Source organism: Camponotus floridanus, unplaced genomic scaffold (assembly GCF_003227725.1).
Source record: "Camponotus floridanus strain SB8 unplaced genomic scaffold, Cflo_v7.5 scaffold1, whole genome shotgun sequence".
Lineage (NCBI taxonomy): Eukaryota > Metazoa > Arthropoda > Insecta > Hymenoptera > Formicidae > Camponotus > Camponotus floridanus.
In genome coordinates, this window is record NW_020229214.1 from 8,467,022 (window position 1) to 8,488,427 (window position 21,406).

Genomic DNA, 21,406 nt, shown 5'->3' on the forward strand with positions numbered 1-21,406 from the left:
CGTATCAAGAAACATATGTACAGAATACTGTAGTAAAAATCTCGTTTTCGTATTTGCCCCAGCATATACGTCTTGAAAATTCTCTTCCAATCGTATCGAGAAAAATTTTTCCTAAAAAATAATCTACTATGAGGTATTATATTGTTGCATATAAGATAAAGAGGAGATTCTGTTCTTTTTTTTACTATTATACATAGATAATAGTAAGTAAATCATTTGATTAATTTCACTAAGTTCTTTCTCAATATTCTTCGAGAATATTAAAGCAATTAATACTAATAAAAGAGCGACACATATACTTCAATGTTTCGCAGAAATTATTGTAGTTTCTATGTACATATACAACTTCCCACACTATATAGGCATTTTCGCGTGCGCGCGATGAAGTTTTCATTTCTTTTTGTATTTCTTGATACAAGAATATGTATTATTTGCGCTATACAGAAAATATAAAATTTTGTTCGAAAAGTGAAAATGAAAATTAGCACAGACGTATTTACATAATGATTGTTTTCTACATAATATCTTTTGTTTTTTATGTATGTACATACATCGTAGATTTAAGCAATATACGGTTAAAAGTTCTTCGAAAACAAAAATTTTTAACGAAAATGAAATAGAAAGTTGAAGAAAAAAAAAAAGAAAAAAAAAATTGCTCTAATTATAAGAATTTCGAATTAAATATATAAAATATGTAGAGTTCTTGAGATTTCCAGGATATATATCTTGTCTAGGATATATATCTTTGTCTAGTTTCAAATAAATTTATCTTATATATATATAAAATTAAGAAAAATTAGATATTATTGTAGCAGAAAAACAAATTTTCTAAATATAAATATTGTAACATTCAAATGATTGAATATCGTCAGTCTTTCGTCTTGCGTCAACGGATCTGTATAGTGTAGGTTGCATTGCGCTTCAAAAATTATAAATCTTAACAATTTATAAACTATAAAGTTTTATTGATGGCTAACACATCCCGCATCATCATGTTTCTGAGTGTCCACAAGGCGTTCACTACATTTCCGTGATTGCCAACGCCATTGCCTAACCATTCAGCGGGAAGTTTCGTCACATCGGGTATCTGCGTGTTATCCGAATTAGCGTTCATCTGCTTATCCCAATTTGATATGTAACGATTCTCCACATTTAATCCCTCAATATACCTATACGTGAGTGAAAAATAAAAAATATTTTTTTTTATATTTAAAGATATTATTAAATATATATTTTTGATATTTAAAGATATTATAAAATATATATTTAATGCTTTTTAAAGTTTACCTCAAATAAGCATCCGAATGTAATACACGACTCGGCCTCGGTGGTACTGCAACAAACATTGGTTCTGGTTGCTTAGCGGCAGGTAAGCTATTCGTCTGAGTCGCGGCCGCTGAAGTTTCTAGGAAACATTTTTTTTTAATTTTTATTCATATTCATATATAATTTTATTGTAATATATTTATATTCATATAATTTTATTGTAATATATTCATATTCATATATAATTTTATTGTAATATATGACATTTTACCTGTTTCCATTGGTGGTAATACCGTGGGTCCTTTCGAAGGCATGTAATTTCTGCAAGAGTACACGATTAACGTGGTTCACATAATGTAATGTATCAAAATATGAAGAAAAAGGCAGAAATCATTTCTATACCTGCTTCTTTCGGAAGGTGGTATTATGCGGCCGTGCGATTTGAGGATGTGAACTTCCTTGACATGTCTCGCGAGTCTCTGTACACTTGGGAACGGCGGAACGGATTTCTTTGTTCGGCCACAACCGCGCCATTGGCATTGATATTCCACGTCTACAATATTCGCGTTAATAGTTTCAATTTTCTATTCATAAGTGTGGCCGCAATTGCAATCCCTCTCGACTCACCGCTAGGAGCGTTCACGAACGATGATTGTACATGACCATTCTGTTCTGCAATGCAATGATCGATGCAATCAGTCATGTCTTCGAACTGCCAATCGCAATTATCCCAACAACATTCGTACACTACGTCCTGCGTAGCATTCGTGCTTATCGTGGTCGTTCCCTTTAGCTGACCGCCATCCTCGTTCATCTTAATCGCTCGTTCCTCCCAGGCTTGCTTTTCCCCTGCCGGCAGCTTCCTCCACTGGAACGAGAATTGTATTACATGTTTTACGCGTGACCAGTTCTGTCACATTGTTTGTGAGGATACAATCGGCAAAATCATTTTTTAATATTTTAAAAATGGTTCGACAAACTGTGTCAGATCACGGCTACTCTTTTCTATTCACAGAAATATAATACAGATAAAGTTTACATCGAGAATAATGATTATTACAAATACAAATGATATAAGTCACACAATATATAGAATTTATGTATATATGTACACTAATGTATATTTATATTACTTATGAAAGAATATAGAAAATGTGCGTTATTATGCATTTTATTATACACAAGACAGCTATATTTATATGAATAGAATAGTAATGTAATCTCATTGTACACACATGTAATGTAATTTCATTTTGGATAAAGGACCAAGTATGCTGAATAATGTTTAATAAGCAACACGTATACAAAGCGAAAAAAATTTTTTACACAATCAATCATAGAATTCTTACAATTTCTTTTCGTTTTATTAAGCAAAAATTTGTACACAAATTTGATGCCCAAATCGAAGACATATGATTGTATGTAAAGAATGTAGAAAATTTATTCCGCATACATTCCTTCATCAAAAATCCACTTATAATAAACAGTAAAAAATCAAGAGTAAAAAAGAAATAAATACCTCGTTGCCAACAATTCTGCTAATCTCTCCAAAGGATGATTCAGGATTGTTTTGTGTAATCTGCGTTCGCATTTTACTCGAATATAAAATATAGCCCGTAACTAATTTCTTACCCGCTGTTTTCTAAACAGAAGAAGAAACACAAATTATAATGCTACCGTTGTCGTGTATGTGTGTATATACCGTGTGTATGTGTGAACAAACATATTTGTCTTTAATATCTTTCTCTTTAGAGTAGTCACATCAAATTGTCGATCTAGTGTCAAGGCAAGTGATATCTCAAACGGTGCAAAAAAAAAAAATGAAAGGAGAGGTATGTATATGCTGGCATATTTCTTTAAATAAAAAGAAAGTGAAATAAATAAATAGAATGACGTGTGACGATAGTTGATAAAAGTGAGATAAAAAAAAGAAAAAAAATAAGTGGTCACGGTAAAGCCTACCTTCTTAGTCGACACAGGTGTTTGAGTATTGGAGAGCACCGGTTGAGCTTCCGTAGATCCAACGGATGGTGGACCACCAGCATCCATGCTGTCTTCCCCAACTCCTACTCCCACTCCCACTCCTAATCCTACCCCCATGCTTAGTACATCGGGTTCCAGCTTCGGTAACAATGGTGACGCTTCCTACACCATTTAGGCTTATGTTACCTTCGTTTTTCATCCGTTATTACCGATTGCAAGATACATTTTCGTGACTTTATTTTTTCTTCAAAGATAGAAGTTAATTTAATAATAAAAGTAACGTCATCCTTTCTCGCGGTCATCTCCAAGAAAAGCTATCACGTAATGTTCTCCCAGTTCTTAATAATTTTTCTTATACTCTGTAATATCTAATTTCTAATTATCGAATATGTGAATTAATATTCATTTTTGAATTCAATACCGATATACATATATCGCATATATGCATATGTAGATACATTCGAATTTTTTCTGTATATAAACAGATTAGTCGATATATATATATATATATATATATTCTAAAGCGAATTCTTCATTCTTACATTAGTTGGGTTAGAATGACATGGAAGCAAAATCTTTCGGTGGTGCTTTATGCTTTTCGTAACATATTAGCGATATATAAAACCCAACAGGTGCTCTGATTCAATTGTCGAATACATAAAATCGCTTGATCACACAAACACTAACACATAGTTGCACATATAAACGAAACGAAAGGAAAAATGAATATGCCGGCATAGATCGAAAATGCATGCGTGTAAATGCATTCTTGTTGATGTAACAAAATATTCGTATCACACGCAACCAATTGGCAAATCAAAGGAAAAGACATGTAATATGTTTCTCCCTTTTTTTCTTGTATATAATAATAAAATATTAGCAAAATTAAATACTTTAATTAGCTTGCGTGTGATCTTGAAGGAACGTGCGGCTGCATATATATTGTTCGATATTGAAAATAAGAGATATAAGATTTCTGGATTATAGCAATTACCATTTCAAACTGTGCCGAGCTGGGCGTGACGGACTTGACTTGATTTTGCGTCTGAGCCACATCGCTCGAAACCTATAACACACACAGAACATGCAAAGCGATAAGTTCATTTCAGTTAGTTGCATAGAATAATTTGATAGAATGTATTCTACTAATTTTGCTATAGAACCGAATAGAGATATTTATGCACATTTGTTAGTTAAGATATATATATATATATATATATATATATATATATATATATAAATCTAATTCTCTTATAGCATACTTTGGCAGGATTGATAGGCCTCCGGAAAAAGTAGATTTCATCCTCGGTCACCGCTGATTGATGATTAAATTTCTTTAAACCCTCCTGACTGAGCTTTCTCATTAAGCTTTTGCTTTCGTCGTATAATGATTCGCAGATATATACATCATCCTCTGGAATTTCCGTCGGTCTACCTGTAGAAGAGTGATAACATATACAGTAATCTCATTCCTCTTATGAATCTCGTTCGTGAATATCAAATAGTGGGAGTACTCACTACATATGTACTCTCCGTAATCGAGAACGGCACATTTGCCAACAATGGCTACAATAGGATGGGTGCCGTCTACAGTGGATAGAAACAATTCTTGCTTATAAAATAATTTCGTAGGGGTATGTGGCACTTCTGTAGGCATTAATAACCATGGACCTTTGAAATAGCACTTCCCACTAAAAACACAAAACCATAAAAATAGATAAGGATAAAGATTGAAACTATTTTGATTGAAAAATGATGAAAATATATCGTGACAAGCATATTTGTGAGCGTGAATTAATTACTTACTCTTTAGTTGACCATATAGCGTCAACTTGTGCTATTTGTTGCCTGCCTCCGTCTGTCGCTACGTAAACGAAGTCGCCCGTTTTCACAGACCCTGCGCACGTATTGTACTGCTCGTAGTATGTATTTTCGGTATCTTCCGCATTATATAATATCACATTCTAAACACAAAATATATTAAAATGTATTAAAGAGCAAAATTAAAATAATTATGCCAGTAAATGAATAATCGACACATCAGGAACAAATGAGAAAGATACATGGAATTGTTACTCACAGGTTTCTCCTTTTCCATTAACTTTTCTCCCTCTTCCAATTCAGCAATTTCTTCCTTGTGCTTCTCCAATCGTTCCTTATACACGGAAATTACTCGTTTTGGTTCCAATGGCTTCTCTCTAGGAATTAATTTTAAATGATCTGGATCAAAATTCCAGACCTTGATTTTCTTGAAAGCTCTGGCCTTTGTGGAGTAACGCGATTCGCATACATAAACGTCTTTCTCCAAGAAACCTTCTGGTTGCATTCGAAAGTAATCCTTTACGCTCAAAACGCAACATCTGCCTGCTACTTTAGCTAAGGGTACAGCCACATGAGCGTCACTTTTAAATAATTCTTTGTCCAAGAATTTTCGCGATGCTACATGATACGTTTCGCTCGGTCTATAAAAGAGATTTCCATATAACATTTGTTGACCCTCTGCATTGGTCCAAAGTCTTTCTATCAGAACCACGCTATATTCCATGCCTCTTTCAGAAGGTTCAACATATGCAAAGTCACCAGCCCTGTATACTTCTTGATTGAAACTCATAGAGCCTCCATTGTCGCTATTGTTTGTATCCGTATTTGTATTCGTCTCAGAGTCCTATAATGACAAATATTTTAAGTCACAATTCAATTAATAATATCTTTTAAAACAATAATTTATGTCTTGTATAAAGCAAGAAGGTTTAACTTACTTTTGTCTCATTTCCATCACAGCTCTCATCTTCATTAGGTAAATTTAATTCCTGTTGTTGCTTTACCCTCTTGAGTTCTGCTACTTGAGAAGACAGATCAAGGAGTGTGTAATTTAACGCCGGTGAATGTAACAGATCTCCTGAACGGGTTGCTTCGTCACGAGTACGTAGAAAGAATGCCTGAAGCTCGACACTATCCTCGAACGGTTGCGAGTCCGTTCGCGACAACCTTCGTGCTCTCTCCAGGCATGTAAAAACGTCTTCTTGGAATCGATCTAATCTCTTGTAAACCCCTCGATCCAATCTTCTCTTAATCAGATCTAATGATAGCCCTCGTATCCTGTTGTTTTTTTTACATATAAAGACATTTGTTAGAAAAATTAAATAAATTGTTTTAACATAAAAAGAATGGAACGTGCATTCGTACTTTTTTCCATCAACAATATCATGCTCTGGAAGTTCTGCCATAGAATCAGAGTAACATCTTCCCTCCTCATCCTGATGATTATAAAGTGCGGTGAATATAGTCGCTAATATCTCTTGAACAGCAGCAGACACATCAGGTACACTTTCTTCGTCCTCACTCAATTGTAGTTTACTTTGCAACACTAATCTTTGAAGTATTAAAGCGTCCTAAAATATATTAGTTATATTATCAATTTACGGCAATAATAAAAATCGCGCCTTTCTCTATCTTAGATAGAGATTTTGACAAGCGCGGTATGAAAAACACATGTAAATAATATTTTGTTATTTACTTCTGTTTCGTTCTTCTTATATCTCTTTCGTATATGTCTGTCTAACTCTTTGTCTCTCAACAAGCGTATGAAACATGGTCGGACTTTTAATGGATTTTGTGCTGTGTTTAATGCAATCGGCTTGTTTTGTACGAACATTTTTTTCAGATTCTGAACACGTACGTGTGATAAAAGAGCCCCTCGTAGAAAGAAAGCTCGGAATTATGGTAAAACTTGTCTACATCGGGTAAACTTGTCTAAATCGCGATAAAAATGACTTAATTGCTCTACTAAGGTTAAAACGTGCAAATATCATAGAGATCAATATATATACACATTATCGATAATTTTTTTTTAACTTATATAATGTCACGAGCCACATATTTCACGAGCGTGCACGAGGCATTTTGCGGCGAAAATCTCGACGGGTTTTGGAGCAAGGGACCGAGGAGAAGAAGCCTCGTGTAACCTCCAAAAATTCCGACCGTGTAAACAGATTGGGCCATGAATGGGCTTGCCATCTTTTACCGCGAAATTTCAAGTTTCTCTATTGCACATATCGATTCGAGAATATATTTCAGTTCTATGCAGAGAATTTTATTTGGAAATTTGACTGTATTTCTAGAAATTAAATTTTAAATTGATTTTCATCGAATCTGCCAAGTTAATATTGATGATAAATATATTATCATCCCTTTATCTTTCCTATTTTAATAGGAATTATAATTATATATGTTATTATAATAAAAGAAAATGATTTTGTAGATAAATTTAGAAATAATTTCTATATGAATTAAATATTTATAAGATATGTGGACTCTAAGTGTCTTTTAAATGATGTATTTTTCTATAACATTTGAAAAATATTCAATATCAAAAGTTATAGTTAAGTTTTAATTGAAATGTATGTTACTAAAAAAAGACATGAGACATACTTCTACTTTTTACATGGATAATGAAGAATCTTTTTAAACCACTTATTGTATATTAATATTTACTTCTATGGAGATTCAAACAATTTAGACTTTGCAATTGAAAATCAATAAAAGATCAAGCAATTGGGTGTTGTCAATCTTTTTCATAATAATTTTGTTATTTCAAGCTACTTGGTTTTTTTCATTAAACTCTTGAGGTATTTGTATTATTTTAGTAACATTAGTAACTTAAATTATCTTTACATGTAAATTTTTAATATGTGTATATACTCTTAACACAGAACATTCTGCATTATTTCTATGAAGTATTTTTTTAATAACAGATTTATCAATTTATATTAATATTTTCTTAGTAAAAATAACCCCATCATTAATAGTATCATTAATTTTTGAATTACAATGAATGAAGAACAAAAGTCTTTTTATAAACTATGTTTTAAAAACTAATTACATGCTATAATTGAATTACACAATTACAGTTTTAAAATAATTTTAAATGAAATTTAACAAAATTTTTTAAGCTTAATTATCAATATTTTTGATGTTAAAATATAAAAATTTATAATAAATGACTATTTCATTGAAAAATCAATTTGTAAATTGATCAAAGAATCTGTGATTAAAAAAAAATTATGAGAAATGGAAATGTATAAATGCTTATAAAATAAAAACTTTTAACTATACAAACCTTGTATATTTGTGAGTCCGGCTCATTATACTTGCACGCATTGTCGAACATTAATATAAAATCGGATACTAGCTCATCCAAATTTTCATATCCATTATTCTTTAAAATTGAAGCTATTTTCTCCATGTGTATAGGCTGCTTAATCACTTCATAATAATCTGGATATTCATTTTTATTTGGTAATTTCATGAAAATTAAAGATAATTGTCTTCCTTTTGCATCATGGTAATCTTTTATCGTATCGTATAGAGTTCGTAATTTTTGTAAATGAAGCGGTACTATTTTTTTCGGTCTCCTAAATATAAATAGAAAATATAAAATTTAGAGAAAAGAAAAAGAATGTACCTTCTTCACTTTTTTATATAACCTGACATACCCGACATTTCTAGTTGGAGTTGATGCGGTAGATTTGGATTTGGATGTATCTGGCAAAGGTCCTAATTCCTTTACCTTATCCATCAAAACTCTCTCTAATGTATTAGCATCTTCATATATCAATGAACCTTCTTCATTATATTGACGGCAATTATTAAACATCAACTAAAACAATGGAAACATATCCAATGTGAAATATTTATCATCGTACTCTCAAAATTGATCAAATTACGATGATAGTACCTTAAAGTCCTGTATTAATTCGTTTTCGCTTTGATATTTTTCTGCTTTAATATTAGCTTCAATTGCTAGCATGTCTATAGGTTCAGCTATTACTTGATAATAATCTGGATATAATTTTTTAGAAGGCTTCTCCATAAACATTAACATAGGTTGCCGACCATCCTCGCACTGTAAAACATTACAGCATGTTACATGTTAACTGATCATGTCGATTATGATGTATTTTGGAATTACTTACAACGTATTCTATGACACACTTGACTAATGTGTACAATCTTTTCTTCAACGGTATATTGTCTTTGTATTTTCCTCGCGTCAATAAATTTGAAGCGCGTTTAATTAATTTAGGTTGATAGGAGCTATTCTCGGATTCGCTATCGGAATCGGAATCCTATGGAAAATTAAATATATTTATATTTTTCAAAGAAATATATAAAAACATTTTGCTTAATTCAATATCACAATATATTACCTGATCAAATTCTAGAAGCTCTTGTACTTTCTCCTGCATTATTTTTTGCAGTTTAACAGCGCACTGGAATCAAAAAGATATATACATAATTATATCAATTATTATTTTTCTTAATATAATACAAATTTCTCAATACAATATAAAATTTAAAAAAAGATTACTCGCGTGTGCACATTATATTTTTATATAATAAAATTAATATTTTAATTATATGTATATATAATTAAAAATAATTATAAATTAAAAAAAGTGAACTGTTAATTACATAATTGTATTACCTTATATAGTCGAGAAGTATGTATATTATATTTCTTAGCATTTTCAAACATGATATTCATATCTCCAGCTACTTCACTAACAGTACCATATTCTCCTTTCTGAAAAACATTATTTAATATATAATATATAAAAACATAGTAAAAATATTTTACTGAAACATGCTTTTTGTAAAAACTATTCCATATTATTATTATTATATTTTAGAATAAGACATACCTTTATTTTTGTACGTATTTGTAATAAAGATATAGGATTTTTAATCATCTTATAGTAATCAGGATATAATCTCTTTGATGGAAGCTTCCAAAAATATTCGCTCATTCTTACACCTACAAATATAATACACACATGTATAGTGGATTGTAAAAAATAATACTTGTCTAATACTACTAATTTTTCTGTAATATTTGTAATATTGTTATTACAAGTATAATAAGTAAGTTTTCTATTTTTTTCAACAAGATCTAATATTATTATTATACCTTGATTATTAGGAGCTGTCCGAATGGTTTGAAATAGTTGCCATTGTGGATTATCAGCTTCTTCAGTCTCAGCAGGTTCTTCCTCCTCATCATCACTTTCGTCATCTTCATCGAGTAACGACGCAGTTTGCGCTATTAATGATTGCGCCATAGTACGACTGCCTCTTTTGCTTCTCGTCGATGGAGCAGTTGTGGCAATTTTGGGAGTGTTACTACCTAATCCACCATCTTGCCTCCTCGCGGCCGCAGTAATTATTTTCTTCAAGAGTTTGGCATCTTTATAAATTTGCGAACCAGGCTCATTAAATTGACAGGCATTGCGGCACATAAGCATTAAATCTTTCTCCATATCACCGACTGAACTATATGCACCTTCTTGAATCTTTCTAGCAATAGTTTTCAAATCAATAGGTGTCTCAATAACATCGTAATATTCAGGATAAAGCTGCAATATTAGACACACATTTTATTAATAAATATGATAAGTAAATCTAGATTCATATACATATACAGTATTGGCCAAAAATATATCACCTTTATGTTTTTTGAGAATAACTTATCTCAAAGTGAATAACAATTCAAAGTGTATATATTTCTATCTAGTCATATGTTTTAATAGTAGGTATATAGATTACTGAACAATAGACTTTTCATTCAATAATGGATACAGTAACTTAAGAAATATTAATTAAATATATACACTTTGAATTAAATTATCTTCAAAAAGATGATATATTTTTGACTGATAATGTAATTTCAAAAGCACTCTACAAACCTTTTTAGATGGTTTCAGTTGAAACATTATATGAAGAGGTCTATTATTGTCAGTAGGATCGGTCGCTGTCATAACTGCTGCAAATAAATCTTCAAAGAGCTGCATAGTTTCTTCATCAAGATTTGCAGAACTTTCAGAAGTATCTTCCGCATCATCTTGTCTTGTTGCTGCTCTACGAGCCTTAAATATACATTAATGTATTAATGTATGTTGATATATATCTGAGAAAATGAAGGATTTTAGCAAATTTCTAAACTTACCAGTCTCCCAACTTTTAAGATAAGTTTTCCTTTAGGTTCTGGATCTTCGTATTCTTCTGTGATACGATTTTTAGTATTTATACATAATTCCCACAATTCAGTTGCATCTTTATATTCGGGAGATGTACGCTACAAAAATTATACATATATTTCAATTGTGATGAAATAAATATGGCAACAAATATCTTATATGTGCACAATATCACAATCTTTGCATAGATTACATAATATATATCTTACCATGTAAAAAGCTTTTGCATTGTTCACCATAAGCTGAATATCGGCGGCAAGATCATCCATGTCGCGATATTCGTCGGTTTTCAGCTTCTGTTGCACTTTCAAAAGATCAATAGGATTGGAAACAACTTCGTAATATCCTGGCTCTTGCCTGCGTTTAGGCACACGTATAAACGCGTCGCACAGCAAGGATCCATCCTCCTTCTTCTGATTACGAAGTACATCGTACAATTGTTGGCACAAGTCACTCTACACCAAAGAAACAGCATAAATAATAAGCATAAACATAAGAGACATTGCGAATGTCGAGACACATGTTACAAGCACCCACACTCACAGGATCTAATTTTTTCCTCCTTTTCGTTGGCTCAGGTGGAATATCGTCGCCGTCGTCCTCGGTACCGCGGCTCGCTACCGACGATGTTCTACGACGTTTGTTCATCCTGGCGTCTCTTAAAAAGTTACACAAGATACAAATGAATAGGAATCCTTGTAGCGACAAATCTACAACAGAGATCCATTACACCCAATCCGATCCAACGCGTGTAAAACGGAACGCGAAAAACAGGCTACTTTGCGGAGCGAGACTATCGCAATTTTGTAAACAAATGTACGTATGCGCACACATATACAGCCGCATACGTGTGTGCGCGTATGTGCATAAAAAGGGTTCTTGAACTAAACACGAAGCTCTTATTCGTCGAACCGTCGTTGCGCCGTTATTATCGGAGATATCGCGCCGAGAGCCGAGTGTGTCCGGAGGGAGACTCTCTCCCGCGGACGAGGAGCGCGCGCGGGCAGGCTTAGGCTTACGGGCCGAGACCGAGACACGTCCCGCGACGCGGCCCGACGTGCGTCAACGTCTCGCGCGAATTCCTCCTACGTATGCGAGGGGGAGGGCGCCGAGAGACACCCCGCGACTCTCTCTCCCGTAGCAGCTAAAAAAGTCTCGCCGCCATGACAAGTCGCCACTGTGCCTCGAAAGGCGGCACACGCACCGTGCACCGTGTCCCGTATGCGCGCCGGCCGGACGCTCTCAGCTCTCATCGATCAACGCGCCGATCCGGACGCCTCGATGCTCTTCCCCGAATAGCTACATCCGCATTCCTCGTCGACGACGATCGCCCGCCTCGCGGGCTGAATCCCGGCCGACAAGGACGTCCACGATTTTCCTTCTCTCCCTTTCTACCACCTGTCGCCTGCTCACCTGTCCTCGCGCTCTCACGTAGGGAGGTTCTCATTTAATGCGCAAACATATGCGGGTCCCTTCGGAAACGCGAGAGCTACAAGCGCGTTACTGCGCTTTTACGTCCGCTGCGTTCCAGGTGGACGATGCACGTCTCCACCGACGCCATGTTTGTCGAACCGGCTCCTCCGGTATCGAAAACCGTGTGTCGGTACGTGATCTCTCTCTCTCCTTTGTTTCTCCACTCGAGAGGCAAACGCTCCGAGTCCTCGTCGATCCGAGAGGGATTTGGAAATGCGAGATTTCTACGAATCTTACATCCTATATTTGTTAATATTGCGAGGGTGATAATTTAGGATAAGATACCTTCGGCATAGTAGATAATTACATAACGTACTGATGATAAAACAGAACTGATAGAAATTATTTTGAGATTATACAAAAAGAAAGAGAGACGGGAGACTACTTTGCGCTTTGATTTCTTCAAAATCCTCGCGACAAAATATGTTTGTGTGATTTCTATGATCGTTATATGAAATAATATAAATAAAAAATACATATATATATACATATACATACATACTTAAATTAATCGCATGTATACTGACTTATACAAAAATTAACAACACAGATAATTCTCAATGATTTATTGAGAAAACTGCTCATAAAATAACTTTGGTAAGACTTAGAGGAATTTTACGCTGAGTTTCGCCGAGTGTATACATCTTATACATTCGGCATTTTGGAATCTCTCACCAGAAAATAAAAAATTTGTGCTTTAAAATCTAAATTTTATATATATATATGTATATATATATATATATATATATATATATATATACACATATATATATATACACACACACACATACATACATACATATATATAATTAATTAATTAATTAATTATAATACGACATATAAATATCTATTAAGAGAGAACAAAAGGGCATTTTATGCACTAAACAGTTAATATCTTTATAAATTTTAGATATTGACTCTTCTTAAATGTTTATACTCATTATTTTTTTTAGAGAAAAACATAATTTTCTTACAAAATTACTCCAAATGTAATAAAAAACTTGGACATTTTGAATTTCATTGCTCGTTACATTATTTCCTTTGCAAAATGTACTTTATCTCATAAATGCTCGATAATATAATTCAGCAAGAGATGACATGAAAAAAGTTATATCAAACTTTACATTAAAATTGACATAATATAAATTATTTCGATATGTAGCTGATAAATACAAATATATTTGAGCGTCATTCAATAAAGTACATTCACTATCGATTTCCATAATAGGATAGAAAATTATTGATTCGAGACACGCATAACATGCATGATATATAAATGCTGAAACTAAATGAATAATAAGTTATGTACCTAAGAAGAAACAATTTTCTTCACGACATGAGTTAGTTTTGTAAACTAATTTACACAACTGCTATAATTCTTTATCTACATACAATTTTTGTGAATCGTTGAATATTTTTAATCTAAACTCAAATCCATTATCGCTCGTTTATGCCTCATTATCGCCGTCGAGTTGATAATGATAACGTCGAAGAGCGGCTAAACGTAATCTCTCGGTTTCCAGAGCCTGTTCCAATTCCAAGATTCGAACTTGCGCCTCCATTTCCAGTCTTTTAGCTTGATGTAAACTGAGACTAGACATATCTAAATCTTCTACGTAATTCAGAATAAAATAATATTAACAAATAATATTAACAAATAATGTTATATGATTCAAAATATATAATACATAGTTAAATATTTTTTCAAATCAATTACCATTTTCCTCAACAAGATGATTGCAGCTTTTAGCAGTTGCAACAACATTTGCTGTAGCCTGAGTCACTTCTCTCGAAGCCTTGGAGAGTTCAGTTAAATTAGTACTGTTTCTATCAGCTTTGACTCTGCTAGCAACCACCAATTGCGCGGTAGATGCTGCAATTCCTTGCGAGGCAACAACCAATTGTTCAAATTTACCATTGCCTGATACAACTTTGTCTGCTGCTTCTCTATAATACAATACATAAATACATATATTTCCACATGTAATATATGTATATATTTACATAAATAACAACGTTAAAAGTAATTGCTAGGCAACTACACTTACAGCAAAAAATTTGCACCCATAGCAATCGCCTTCGCTGCTGAAATAAGACCCTCAGACCACTGATGATTGCGTTTGTAAAATTCGGTGGCCGAAGCGGTTCCCTGAATAAAGTATCGTTAACATTCCCCATCGTAATTTTTTCAATGGAAATAGAGAGTGTTATTATCTAGTAATATCAGAGCATCGACATAAATAAACACTGAAACACTAAAGTTGCCATACCCTTCCCTGTTCCACGATCTCTTTCTGTAGTAAGCGAGACCTCTGCACTAATTTCCTTATATACTTCATTAACTCCGTGCAAGAATCCAAGATTTGTTCGTTCACTTTCAACTTTAAACCCGAATCCGCCGCACGTGATTTATCCAACATATCCTATTAAAGATAAATCGCGTAAAAATAAACCACTCATTTCTCTTCGTGCTTTTATTTTGCTTATCTCGCACAAATATGCTTATAATAAGTACCTGTATTCTTGCAACAGTTTCTTCTATAGCTTTATCCATACTCTGCAACTCATTTTCCACTAAGCTTCCAACAATCTCCACATTGTTTTGAGTAGTCGATAATGCATTTATGAGAGACGAAATCTTTTGTAATTGACTTTTGACATTTGCAATTTGTACTACAGTCATTGAGGACTTTTCTTTAATATAACTCAATATAATTAAACCTTGCGAACCCAATTGTTTGCACTCGTCAGCAAATCCTATAAAAATGTGTAAATCTTATAAAGTGTTAAATTATTAAAAATTTTTCACATATTCTAGAATATCTCGTAATTTATTTTAAATCAACTAGATAAATAGTATTATTATTTTATTATTAATTTTTCTTAGACATTTTCAGAGTCTACCAATATCTAAATTGTTTTATGATTACGGAAAACTTACGATCGGCTAAACCGATATCTGTCGATGTATTCGAAGTGGACTTTGCATATATCAAATAGAGAGCCAAGAAATATGCGCCGTGTATAGCGGTGCGAATTAGAGCTTTTCCTTTCGTTGTATCAGATATATAATTGTTGTATGCCTCTTCTAAATCATTTAATGATTTCTCTGTCGGTTCCAATAAACTTCCGAGATAGTCGGGCGTACAAGTCAGTGCCGATATGGCTGGATTATCGATCGCATGCATCGCATGATGTAAAATCGATTCCGCTTCCGATATAGCATTCACTAATATAAATATAATGATTTTGTTTACATAATCTCATTTAACTAATAAAATAAAACTTAATAAAATTACCGTGAATTTTCAATATTATACACTTATACACTTATAATATTATACACTACTTATAATATTATACACTTTATAATACTCACGTAATAAATCAAATAAAGCTGTATTGGCATCCGTTTTTATTTGATTGCGGTATCGTTCGGTATCAGTTTCTAAATTTACTATTCGTAAATCCAACTCCTCTTTTTGCACCAATAAATCATGAAGATCCCCTTCCAAAGCTGTTTTCTCGGATGTAATAAAATCTATTTTCGCTATTAATGCCTGTAACAATATGATGAATTTTCCCATCAGTGCACATATAATAAATATGAGTTGAAATGTCAATTAAAAATTTTTACTTACCAAATTTTCAGTTTGGGCAGCGTCCAGCCTCTTTCTAACATCCTCTAAATCTTTGCGTGCTTGCGTCACTTTTTGTGCTTCCTGTTCTGCCGATCCTTGTCCTTGAAGTAATTCCTGCAATCGTTCTTCAGCCTTCAATGTCTGGCGTTCAGATTGTTCTCGTAATATCTTCAGTCCTCCCAATTCTTTATCCAATTCAGCTTTCTTTTTATATAATAAATTATGTCATCAATAAGATAGATAATTTTTTATTGTCATTAATGTATTAAATACATACCTTTCGGATCAAACTAATATGTTCTTCTCTCAATTTTGAATAAACATCCTTTAGCTTTTTAAATTTTTCCTCTATTACTTCATTTTTTCCTTGAAAAGTTTGATATTTATAAATAGAAATATAGTATATAATTGTTAATAAGCAAAAACAAATAATAATAATAATTATAAAGAACTAAATTAAAATTTTACCAACCTTCTATTTCTTGAAATCTTTCTAATATAATGACATTTTCCTTCATTAGTTTTTGACAAGTTTGTTTTTCTGCCACAATTTCATTGCTCTAAAATATTGTACAATAAGTTAATAAAACAGAATGCAACTATTAAAGCTGTGTGCAATAAACTTACCTTCGAAGACAATGTCGATTCCAATTCTAGAACGCGACTTCTAAGATCTGAGATTATTTGTTGATGTTCTATTAAAAACCGATTTATTTCTTGTCTTTGGCGACCATTTACTTGATATAGATGATCAATAAGACTATCTCTGAAAAAATACATATATTTATATGTAAAAAAAGGTTTTAAATTACTTATTCCAAAATGCATTATAATTTCTGAGACATAAAACATTTTATATATCATTATGCAAATCACAAAGAAACATTTTGAAGAATTATTTAAACAGAAAAAAAGCTGAAGAGCATCTTTTTAAAGAATAACTTATACATTTCCACTACTAAATATGTTTCAAAAGTATTTCAAATAATTGATACTTTTGTTTTCACACACACATTCTCATCTTGATTCAAGTCTTATTTCAAACCTTATTTAAAATTAACCCAATTCACTGTAAATATTAAGTTTGGACTTGTAGAATCTAGAAAAAAGGAAAACTCTATACTAAAGGAGGGCAATTCTATACTATTACTTGAGAGCTTTGTTATCCAATTTATGGTATAAAATGTGGTATCTTATACGTGTGCTATTTTATGTATACAGTTTATCTTTAAAAAAATATTATATCTTAGATGTAACATTTTATTCAATTAAAAAAATGTATATATATGTATATATGTACATATATGTGTATATATATAATCTTATCCGCTTTCCAACTTGTTAAAAAGAGAAAAAAGGAGAGATAAATAAGAGGAAAATAGACATATAAATTCTTTACCTTTCCGCAAGAGCATCAGGTGATATCGAGCCGTTTCTTGTATTTGTGGAATCCAACTGATCGCCCGTGAATGATCCCGTATCAGACGTATCAATAAGATTCTCTATGGCAGTCTCGTGGTCTATCGATTCTTCGGGTGGAAGTACCACTATCGGCGTAACATACGTTCTCAATTCGGCTTGTATCAAAAAATTAGGTGGGTTCTAAAATATTTAAGTATAATTTCATATCATGTGATATGACAAACTCTCGTATTGTTAATTATATCAGTTATACCAGTAATTGAAAGATGCATTACCTCGGGTAACGACGGAATTGTTATTAAATGTTTAAAATACTGCATATGTTTGATGGTATTATAAAAGCTCTTCAACTCATGAAACTGTTTCGAAAACCTATCGCGATGTCCGGCTAACGTGTCCGCTGGGAGCGCACCGTGTAGCTTAAATAAGATCTTCACACAACAATCGTAAAGCTGTGACGCATCCTGAATACATGGGATCAAAGGTGCGAGTCGACACTGTCCGCAGGGTGTCATCGAATTAGATCGCGACATGTCCAATGAGCCGAAGACTGTAATTTTATTAGAGCTCAATAAATGTGCGGTACAGTACATGGAAGATTTTTATCTCAAAAAGGACAGAATATGTGAGATATAATAGCATGAAACATATCTTAAATTTGATAGCAATCCATTACCTGCATGTTGTAAATTTAAGATGTCATCCATGTAATCGAACATCTCGACAGACATCTGGAAGCTAGAAAGATAAATTAGACATATATATATTGAAATCGTCGTATCAATCGAGTTGAAGAAAAATATAACTTACTATACATTAATATCATTTTCTCCAATCGCCTCTAGTTCTTCAGACGTTACTTGTAAATTTCCAGGTAAGCGCGGATTCCGTTTGTGATAATCTAATTTAGTGATTAATAGTCTTGTATATAATTGTATGAGACGACCATAGCCCTCTCTAAGATGTTGCCACAGTTTCCCAATATCCTCCAACTTGCCACGATATCGCTGAGAATCGACGATAACCCGAGGATGTCCCTCGCGTAATACTTTGTGCAAAACATGACAGAATTTCCATGCAACAATTTGATTTTCTTGTAATGGTTGTCTCAACATATATGTCCAGAAAATCGAACCACTTTTTTCTCGATATGTACCAATAATTGCACCTATTTATTTATAAGGAATTCTTCCTTTTTTTCTTACATTTATTTCGATTTTATTAATAAATATATTATATACTAATAATACTAAAATATACTTTATTCTAAATAGAGAAATAATATCTCAGTTAGTTACAATTGTGTTCTGATAAAACAAATTAAGAACTTTTCTAAGAACTATTTCACTATTTCTTGAATTACAAGCTTTTCAATATTATATAGTTTCTCCAAAATTATTTTCTAATTATATCTTTTTATTGAATTATATAATTTTTTTATTTACAATATATTTTACTCTCTTTATATAAAACTATATAATTTGCAAAGTCTACTTCTTTTTTCTGTTATATTTAAAAAAAAGAAAATATCAAAATTTTTTTCTCTTTTTATTTCTATTATAAACTCTTTTTTTATTTCTTATCTTTGCATATTAAGATATCATAAATTATCTTTTTGAACATTTGATATTTTCTAGAAATGATTTTTTTATCATTAATATATAAAATTCTTTATCTTTAACCAACAAGCCATTTCCTCTTTTTTTAACATTTTCAAAATTACAGTTTTATCAACTATTTAAAACATTCTTTTATTAATTTCTTATTTCTTTGTTTTAATCTTAATTTGTTTAGATATTTAAATCTTATAAAATTAATGAAAATAGTTCTTTGAATTAAAAGATACAAGATACATTTCTCAATTGCAATTTATAATATTATATTTAATATTTTTTATGCATATAACTTTCTTCTCATTCTTTAATTTTATTTTTTGAAAGATTCTATATTTATTTTTATATTATTAACAAATAAAATAAAAAAAATTTATCCAACGAGAATTTCATCCTATGAGAATAGTTACTGGTCCATTTTCTAAAATAAAAAAGGATACTTCGCACATGTTTTTCCTTCACAGGGGTTTCCGTCGAATTTACAGCTTTCCCAATACTAATACTCTACAAACAATAAATATACATCTATGATAAGATTTAATAATTTAGGAAATTAAATTAAATTTTTCAATATAAATCATATAAATTTTAACATAATTTATTTAAAGCAAGATTTTGATGTATGGTTTTTAAAATGGGGACTCTTAATATATCATCTACACGACTTTCAATTCATTCAGGAAATAAGATAATTGTTGTATCCCCAATATACATATATGTAACATAATCTCTAAACTCACCAGTTGATGAAGCTGCTTATCAGTCAGTGGTATTGTGGTCATGATGATGGCATAATAAGTTCACCAAAAGGGAAGATACAAAATAATTTGCATTAAATGATGAAAATTACTATTTATAGATTAATTTATAGATCAGCTTGTATCATTTCCAACAGATGTAAACTGTAAACTTTTATATACAGCTGAATGTATATATTATCTGCAAAGCTGTAAATTAAAAATTATAATTCTTGATTAATATTCGAAAAGAAAATTAATTGTTTACATTGTATTGTTTACAGATATACAAAAAAAATGAATATATATTTGGAAGTGTACAAATCTCTTCAAGAGAGCGAGACTTCAGTCGCTTGACCTTACAAGAGAGAGCAACATACATACCTGAAGTCTCTGGAATATGTACGTAAACTCCGAGTTCGAACCAGTCACTTTTTGCTCGTGATTCCGTCGCGAAGACATGTTCAAACGAATTACGCGCGCGTGAAATGTCACCCTGGATTCACGCGGTGTCTTACAAGCGTCCTGACAATTGGGAATGCATTATTCCACGAATAACTGCGACTCCACTCGTGGGTGGAGTGTTGATACGCTTTTTGCGTGAAGCGGATCTACGCGGAATGATGAGGCGATGGGTGATGGGATGTCGCGATGCGATTTATCCCGTATGACGTTTAGACCACGACGATACTTTTCGGTTGATGTACGAATAATTCGATCGACAATCAACACCAAGAGTGACAGATAACTCGCGAGGACCGCGATAACAAATACCGCACGAATATGCATGCATACATATGCATATTTGCACCGGAAAGCCGTAATGGGGTGCGTTCGGAAATCTTATCCCAAAGTAGTGTAGCGTTTAATTGACCAATCGGATAAAAAGGGAATAAAAATTTCCTTATCCTGATTGGTCAATTAAATGATGTTCTACTACGAATACGATTTCCGAACGCACCCTTGATGAAATTTAGGACTCAAGTGAACTGCCCATCTAACAAAAAACAGTGTCAAATAAATTTCTCCTGTTACACGTAATTATTTTTATCAAAATTTTATCTTTAATAAAAAGGACAATTGAAGTACTCATCGGAAACGTATTACTCCATTTGTTTCAGAGAACTATTATTCCACTTGGTATTGTAATCTGTTTTTTATATAAAAAATTAAATAAATTGCGCCGAAAATAAAGATTCATATCTAATATATATATTTAGAGAAAAACAATATAT

At 32.2% G+C, this 21,406-nt stretch overlaps 2 protein-coding genes across 7 annotated transcripts; both read right to left on the reverse strand.

Moving 5' to 3' along the window:
* Positions 1-690: 690 nt before the first annotated feature.
* LOC105251433 (protein polybromo-1) lies at positions 691-12,854 on the reverse strand. Of its 6 annotated transcripts, none has more exons than XM_025414976.1 (27): positions 12,490-12,568; positions 11,829-11,995; positions 11,495-11,740; positions 11,255-11,383; positions 10,995-11,174; positions 10,220-10,664; positions 9,954-10,066; positions 9,737-9,835; positions 9,459-9,521; positions 9,228-9,377; positions 8,987-9,154; positions 8,745-8,908; positions 8,369-8,663; positions 6,436-6,641; positions 6,009-6,348; positions 5,330-5,914; positions 5,056-5,213; positions 4,768-4,940; positions 4,512-4,684; positions 4,244-4,315; positions 3,229-3,411; positions 2,786-2,908; positions 1,894-2,134; positions 1,669-1,819; positions 1,538-1,587; positions 1,288-1,405; positions 691-1,169 (listed from the first exon to the last, which is right to left on the reverse strand). In XM_025414976.1, the coding sequence occupies exons 1-27, from the start codon at positions 12,536-12,538 to the stop codon at positions 953-955; spliced, it is 5,058 nt and encodes a 1,685-aa protein (XP_025270761.1). In that variant the 5' UTR covers positions 12,539-12,568; the 3' UTR covers positions 691-952. The 6 variants fall into 6 exon arrangements, with proteins under 6 accessions (XP_025270761.1, XP_025270722.1, XP_025270903.1 ...); XM_025414937.1 differs by having other exon boundaries at positions 9,225-9,377; XM_025415048.1 differs by lacking the exon at positions 12,490-12,568 and adding an exon at positions 12,699-12,854 and having other exon boundaries at positions 953-1,169; positions 9,225-9,377; positions 11,829-11,943.
* Positions 12,855-13,671: 817 nt separating this feature from the next.
* LOC105251431 (huntingtin-interacting protein 1) lies at positions 13,672-20,740 on the reverse strand. The gene is made up of 18 exons (XM_011258250.3): positions 20,556-20,740; positions 20,175-20,381; positions 19,875-19,938; positions 18,632-18,989; positions 18,498-18,559; positions 18,097-18,371; positions 17,799-18,001; positions 17,027-17,165; positions 16,872-16,959; positions 16,677-16,765; positions 16,400-16,603; positions 16,138-16,318; positions 15,700-15,987; positions 15,274-15,515; positions 15,029-15,181; positions 14,807-14,907; positions 14,476-14,705; positions 13,672-14,370 (listed from the first exon to the last, which is right to left on the reverse strand). Exons 2-18 carry the CDS (start codon positions 20,214-20,216, stop codon positions 14,207-14,209), a joined length of 2,883 nt encoding a protein of 960 aa, XP_011256552.1. The 5' UTR covers positions 20,217-20,381; positions 20,556-20,740; the 3' UTR covers positions 13,672-14,206.
* Positions 20,741-21,406: the final 666 nt, after the last annotated feature.